The sequence below is a fragment of the Zea mays genome, chromosome 5, assembly GCF_902167145.1.
Source record: "Zea mays cultivar B73 chromosome 5, Zm-B73-REFERENCE-NAM-5.0, whole genome shotgun sequence".
Lineage (NCBI taxonomy): Eukaryota > Viridiplantae > Streptophyta > Magnoliopsida > Poales > Poaceae > Zea > Zea mays.
Window position 1 is genome coordinate 182181349 of NC_050100.1, and position 7957 is coordinate 182189305.

At 45.1% G+C, this 7957-nt stretch overlaps 1 protein-coding gene across 1 annotated transcript; it reads right to left on the minus strand.

The window, feature by feature from the left end:
* Window positions 1-222: 222 nt before the first annotated feature.
* LOC109939836 (late embryogenesis abundant protein 3) lies at window positions 223-1083 on the minus strand. The gene is made up of 2 exons (XM_020538196.2): window positions 831-1083; window positions 223-758 (listed from the first exon to the last, which is right to left on the minus strand). Exons 1-2 carry the CDS (start codon window positions 879-881, stop codon window positions 330-332), a joined length of 480 nt encoding a protein of 159 aa, XP_020393785.1. The 5' UTR covers window positions 882-1083; the 3' UTR covers window positions 223-329.
* Window positions 1084-7957: the final 6874 nt, after the last annotated feature.

The following is a 7957-nucleotide window of genomic DNA, read 5'->3' on the forward strand; positions in this document are numbered from 1 at the left end:
TATAGGTCATAGACACCTCACATATATATAATATGTTCATCAATTATTTTGTAAATGATATGCATATAGTTTCGTTTTGCTGGAATATGGTAGCTCGTTTAGCTCGCGAGCTGACTCGTTAACGAACCGAGCTAGGATGTCAGCTCAGCTCGTGAAAAAATTCAAACGAGCCGATCTAAGCCGAGTTGGCCATGAACCGAGCGAGCTAGCGAATCACGAGCATTTCGTCCAGTCCTAGCGGGTAGCGCCCTTTAATTGCATGCAAAGCGTTTTTTTTTTCTGGCAGTAAAGGACCAACAACGAAGCAAAGCAATCGCGGCAATGCAGCGTTACAGCGTTGACCCCTCGTTCATCTGCGCAGCCGCCGCCAGCGCGTCGGCGACCTCGCCCATGCCGCCGCCCTCCCTCCCCGAGGCGGCCGCGACTCTCTCGGCGTCCACCCACGTGACCGCCCTGTCGCCCAGCACCGCGGCGGCCGAGGCGTCGCCCAGCACGTCCCTCAGCGTCACCGCCTTTCCATGCTCGCCGCCGCGCGCTTCCGGTGGCCTCCTCGCGTTCGTCTCCGCAGCTCGCTGCGCCGCGGCCGCGACGCCGCCGGGGATGACGGCTCCGCCGCCCTGCCCCGTCGCGCTCGCCTCCGCGGCCTGCACCGCCGCCGCGTCAGCGCGGTCCACCGGCCTGTCTCCGGCTGGGGACAGCGCCACCGCTCGCAGAGCCTGGCCGATGGTGACTTGGCCCGTGGCGGCCGCCTCCTCCCCCTGCAACCTCAGCACGTTTTCTCAGGGACAGAACGTCCAAACTCCACCGTGCGGCGCGAGGCCTTGTCGTACCTGGCCGGCAGCGGCAGGGTTGACGTCCCCGGGGCGGCTTGCCTGCCTCATGGTATGCTTCTGATCAGCGTCGCACTCGCACGCAAGCTGGCGCTGTCGTCTGTGCGGCCTGGGCTCAAGAACGCCAGCAACACCAACACAGGGCCCTCAGGCCTCAAGCAAGCAATTAACCGACTGCACATGCATGTATTGGCATGGACGCATGGTCCTTGATGCCTAGAACGGTGCGTGTAGATGGCTACGTGCCTACGAACGGCTACAACTACAAAACTTTGATTGCATGTGATATGACACACAGGGCCCCTCCGTGTCAAGCACATCTGCACCGATACGGTCGTCTTTGGCACGGTCCGTGACAGACGTCTCCACTTGGTGGCTTACGCTGCAGCCGATAAATATGTACATGTATGCATAACTACTTATATAGAAGCAATAGAATAATATATAAAAATAAGTAACCATGAGTATCTGTGAAGGGACTAATGCGTAAAATATCAGTGGCTTTATTCATATAAGACCAGGGGCGGATCTACACCCCGGACCATTCGGTCCGTGGCCCGGGACTTGATCCATGTAACTTTATATAAGTCTCTATTCATATAGTATAAAATAGTTAAGATAAAATGAAAAGAAGGAAATTTTAGTAGATTTGGCCCGGGTCATAGAAAAATTCTGGATCCGTCCCTGTATAAGACATCTCGTATGTAGATTGTCACACCCTGGTTTTAAGGGCGGCAACATATCCCGTGCGCACAGCTATCTGGTGCTCCCATGCGCATGAGTCATCCACACCACACAACCAACATCCAACGGTGACTGCACTTTTCACAAAGAAGCCTCCCCACACTCACACGCAGCCCCCTGTTTCACTTTACAAAGAACCCCTCGTCTATGTTTCTTCCCCAAACTGCAAGCTGTCATGATATCATCCATGGCCGAGATTTTGCTAAAGATGTCGCATATCTCTGTTTCTTCTCCAAAGATAATTTTGTTAAAGACATTGCAGGTCGTCGTTGCTCACCTCAGCGGTCACCCCGACGCCACCACAACCACATGCCACCATCGCTGCCACTCCTCACCCGTACGAGGTCATGGCTCCCGACAACCAAAAGCTAGGGTTCCTCGACGATAGCATTCTCTGGCCCGCGACGGCGTCCTCCTCACATGGGACGGTTGTTCCCCTGCGACGGGTCGCCGACCTTCGGATGCACAGAAGGGCCATGAAAGCACCATGTCTCTGATGCTTTGAATGGTTGTGTCGTCGTTCATCAGATGCACAGAAGACCCCTTGCTCTGTTGTTTAGATTGTTTAAAATGGTTGTGCAGATGTTTGATGCTTGTAAACAAAAATTGTGGTGATGCTTGTAAGCTAAATTCATGAACCGTAAACAACAGTTTGATTCTATTGATGGTTGAGTGAATCATTAAAAAATGAGCCAAATTGTGTGAACATGCTTATGGCAATAAGCTGAAGCAGCTTTCATTCAGATAGCCAATTCTGGACAGAGAATTTAGCCTTGTATACACTGCATAGCAGATGGACATCTGAAAAAATAAAAGAACCAATTCTGGACAGAGTTATGTCGTCGCCTCATATGCACAGAAGACCCCTTGCTAACACATAGAAATAGCAACTAGTAATCTATATACTTGGCTGCTTCATGTCTTACTTTAGATTCTTCATTTTGCGAGGCTTTGGTAGTTCTTTAGCCCTCTTAATTCTTTTACTCCTTCCCTTTGATCGAACATCATTTGGAGGATGTATTTGTATTTCTTCTAGAATTTTGCATCCAATAAAATTTTCATATTCTTGTTGTGAACGTTGCACCGTGCAAGGTATAATGTGTCCCAAAGACTCATCTATTTTCAGCACACTTGAAAATAAAAAAATCCATAGCTTCACTTGAAGTCTTTGCTCTCTGAATTGAACCTTCTATCTTGTTTCGGATAATCGCTATTTTTCTCCTTTTTCCCACTTCATTAACATCTTCGGGCTTCTCTTCCAATAGGTTGCCTTCATCATCGTACACAATCTCTCTAAGGTAATAGATGGAAAAAGACGTTCCAGTAAGGATCTATAAATAGGATGAAAAAATTAATATGAAGGTAGTTCATACAACTTTTACCTCTTGCATCGTTATTCCCATCTCTTTAAAAAATAAGATGATGGTAGTTCATATATTTTTCCACCCCGCAATGCCATAATAATATGACGATATGGAATTCCCATCTTTTAGAAAAGTTTGCATGAGCAACATCCAAAAATAGTTTCTGTGCACCATTGGACCACTCTATCCTTCATAAAACCATCACTAACCATAACATACTTAACAGACGCTTGTTGTGTAGTTCCTATAATAGAGCAATGGCCTCTAGTAGCTACCACTTCTTCCTAAAATATTCTGAACACCTTGTGCGTGTATAATATGCTTGCTTGTTTCTCCACAATCCATGGTGTATGTAGAACAGGTGTGCCATGTATACTAATATTATCAGCTTTTAACTCTTCATGTCGTTGGCATTCTAAGGCCATATCAAATCTAAGCCAAAACTCAACAAAACATAACTTACGATGGATAAAGCGATTAAAGAATGAATTTGAGCTTTCAGATCTCGACGTAGTTCTTAGGACTCCTGCAAGAGATATATCCATAAACAAAGCTGGAATCCATGACTCACGAATTTGATATCTATTAGCCAACCACTCGTTGCTCTAAAGACCATAAGCATCTATGATTCCATTCCACCGGTTCTCAAATTCTTCACTAGTTTCTGAACCCCATACACAATTGTTCAATGTAGCCCAAAAATCTTTCTCATGATTAAGTGGAGGACCAACCTTTTCAGGAACTTTCTCCATAATGTGCCACATACAGAATCTATGAGTTGTATTTGGAAGAATAGTTCTAATTGCTGATTTCATGCTAGCATCTTCATCTGTTATGATAAGCCTAGGGGCTTTCCTTCCCATTGCACTCAAAAAAGTTCGAAACAACCACTCATATGACTCAATCTTCTCATTTGCTAGGAAAGCAGCTCCAAAAAAAACACTTTGCATGTGATGGTTCACACCAGTAAAAGGTGCAAATATCATATTGTACTGATTTGTGCTATATGTTGCATCAAACGACACTAAATCACCAAAATGACTATAGTTCTTTCTACTTATAGCATTAGCCCAGAATATGTAGACTAATTTTCCATGGTCATCAACAACAAAATCATAGAAGAAGGCAGAATTTGCCTCTTTCTTTCTCTCCATTTGTGCCACAAATAATTGAGCATATGCATTCTTTATTTTCTCCCTAAGTCCCCGATAATAGTTCTGGAGATCTCGCTTCATGCATCCAATATTATCAAAGTCGTCGCTTACTTGCAAAAGTCTATATGCTTGCGACGTACCAATACTTGCTTTGTGACATGTGAATAAGGTAGTCTTGGCCCTTTCACTTACAGTTCGGTTCGATCGCAGAAAAGAAATTTTATCAGGCGAGACTAGACCATGGTTATGCTCCTCAACAAATGAAGCGATATAGTACCTATTGTCCTGACCCAACTTCACATATATACGTGCATTGCATCCACATCTTGTTTCAAAGTGCTTCTTTTGTTTGTTTGATTCCACACGTCTCCTTGTGAAGCCTTCTCTTGAACACACAAACCTCTTATGGTCAACCACATCGTTTTTCTTGCCTTGACCTCCTATCCGGACCGAAAACCCACATTTATGTGCATATGTCTTATAAAATCCTTCCACCTCATCAAGATTACTGAATGACATTCCAACGGCAGGCTTCAATTTGTCCTCGCAATCAGGTACAAACGACGGCGACTACAATGAGAAAATCAGTGAGTGCACAATCATGACTTCACTATTTTCTCACAATCATATACAAAACTCTCACCGATGTATAATGAAATTGATCCTTTTTGGGTGTATGGAATACATCTCCATGATGTGTGGCATCATTGATAAGAGCATTGTTGACCATAACAGTCTGGCGTAAGGGTGAACATCTTGATGAGCATCGACTTGAGGGGCATCATCTTCAACGGAAACAAGAACATGAATAGACGAGGGGCCTTGAATGCCCGTGGCATCGTCACTAGGGTCGACGATCCTTTGCGCATCCATGGCGGTCAGAAGTGCCATTAAGCCACCGCTATGGCATAATGGCGCCGGCTCCTCCATTTCACAGCCGCCACGTCACTGATCCACAACGAGGGTGACATTGTAGCCTGTAGGAGACAATTTCAAGGGTGAAGGCTGATGGCGACGAGTCGGTGGTGGCCGCCGCGCTCTCGGTGACGTCCCTGCTGCGTGCGTGAGGAGTCTGATGTTTGTGCTGTTTGGGGATTAGGGAAGAAGAACGTCGGGGGCTTCCTGGTTGTGTGGGAGCATGGGGGGCTTCTTTGTGAAAAGTGCAGTCACCGTTGGATGTTGGTTGTGTGGTGTGGATGACTCATGCGCATGGGAGCACTAGAGAGTTGTGCGCATGAGATATGCTGCCTTTAAGGGCACCAAGACCCGGTTTAAGGGCACTAAGACCCGAGCGCGAGCATAATCACCAAGTGTCCTAGGATCAAGTCTCACACATATAATGACTCATGGTACAGAAACGAATGTCACATCTTTAATATATAACGGAGTTCCGTACAAAATAGATAAATAGTTACATCATACGAAGACAACGATCCAGCAACCCAAAGTTGACTGGGAGACAACGACCTAGACCTCTCACAAACTCATCACAACATCCTTCATGCGCCTTATCCAGTGGTACATGTCCTTGACCTGAGGGATGTGAGTACAGCAAGGGTGAGCTCACATACGTTCATCGCTCAACTAGTTGTGGGGAATAATGTGCATAAACTCACCAAAGGTGGGAAACCATGTGAAGTGTAAGGCTGATCAACAAATAATGGTTAAAGTTGAGCATTGCTTTTAATAAGTGGTCAAGTTTTATTAGCAGTTACTAAATGTAAGTAATTACCAATCTAGAGTAATAATAGATCAAAATTAATAATAAACCACAATGCGATGCAAATGACAAATTGAATTTAATTCCATAAATTACTCATGTGAGGGTCCGAGTCGCTCATGACCGTGAGCACGAATGATATACCAATTTTACACTCTGCAGAGGTTGCACATCTTTACCCACAAGTCATGTTACCCATTTACCAAGGGATCGTGACTTCCCATTCATCTCTACCGAGGAGACGAGGCATGGTAGCACTACGAGGCCTTTACAAACTTCCACTAGCTTCAGAAAACCCGTTACAGTTTCTAGGAAGCCCTAATGCAGGGATCCCTCGTCTGACCGCCATCGCAGCAAAATCAACCCGAGATCCTCCATACACCAACCACTCCCCTACTGCCCATGCCCCTTTCGGGTAAGATAGTCAACCACTAGCTTTCCTAATTAGTCAGCCAAGGGCGTCCCATACCACCCTTGTGGTAGCACTATTTTTCCAGGTGGTTCTTCATGTTCCAGTTAACAATATGATCTTATCATGAACAGTAAATAACAAATTGATAATAAAAGCATGATCATGAATATTGTGTATCTCAATACCCAAAACCACATAAAACAATAGCAGGTACTACCCAAAAGTTTAGTGGTAAACAAGCTATAAAGATAGTCAAACTAGGGTAACCTATTGGGTCCCATCAAAATTAACCTATGCAGATCATAATGATTAACATGAACATTATTGGGTAAATAGAAGTGATCAAGGGCACAACTTGCCTTAGACTCGAGATTCCAGGAACCAGGATGATCTTCAGATTCTCGTGACCTTACTGCTAATCGTAGCGATACAACCAAACATGGTATAGGCAAAATTAACATCACACCAAACATGAGAACAAACTGAATAATAATGTTCTACACGACGCTACGAGGTCGTGGGTTCGAGAATTACTAGAATTGGAGTCACGGTCATAAAGATACGATTTTTGGAAGATCTTTTGTGACTATATTCTTTGTTGATTAGAGTAAATCATATGAGAAAAGATATTAAGAAATAATTAATTCAACTTTAATCTAGGTTATAACTTGATTAGAGATCTATTTTGGTCAAATTATAATTCTAGATAGGCGGACTTGACTAGATTGATTAATCAAAATTAAATAAATATTCAATTATAAAAGTATGCAGAATGATACACATAATGTTCTTACCATATAAACAATTTTATTACGAAGTTAACACAATTTGCATGGGTCAAATTAGAGCTAGCACACAAAAGTTATGGATTATCTAAGTTTCTGGGCTATTTTTATTATTAAAACCAAGTTCTAGGGTTCATTTGTAAATTCTAGGGGCCTAACTGCTAATTCTTCCTATAGTGGAGGGATGGTGGGTTAATTTTGTGAGCTTTCAGGGGCTCTTTAGAGAAAAGAAGTCGGCCGAAAGGGTATGTGTGATTTTTGGCCGCCCAGATCTGGTCCAAGCGCCAGGATTAAATCTCCCCCCCCCCGAGTGAACCGGTATGCGATTCAAGCCCTTGGATCGGGGATCTTCGGTCAGAGATTCACATGACCCCAAAACTGTCTGATTAACACCAACGGTCCAAATCAGATCGCTACCCTAAGCAAACTAGGGCCGCATATCACCATATCAATGGTCCATAGAAGATGGATGAAGCGGTATACGCCCATGTTGATCATGGCCCCTCATCTAGAGATCAACGGCATAGATCATCCGAGCAAGAACCAACACGTAGCTCCTAATCAGATTCGCCCATCGGAGATCAAACGACCGACACTCATCTCCCTCCTTCTGATGTCGGTTGGGTGGCAACGCTAGAGGCCTGAGCACTAGACGGTGGTACATCATCGGCGAGCACTCGGCTCCGTGACCCAGCGCTCCAACATTGCCACAACCCCTAGCTACGCGACACGGAGGCTATAACGAACTAGGATATGGTGTCTTACCTGTGGGTGCAGGGATGACTGAACTGGTCCATGGGGGTGGGGGAGCTCCGCGTCGTCTCCCAATTCTAGTGAAGAATCTGTCGGTGTTTGGAGCCCGATCGCACACCCGGGATTACCCCTCGCGGTGCTTTTGGGTAGGACGGTTCCGTTGACTGTAGCTCAATGGTTCGTGCGAGATGCACG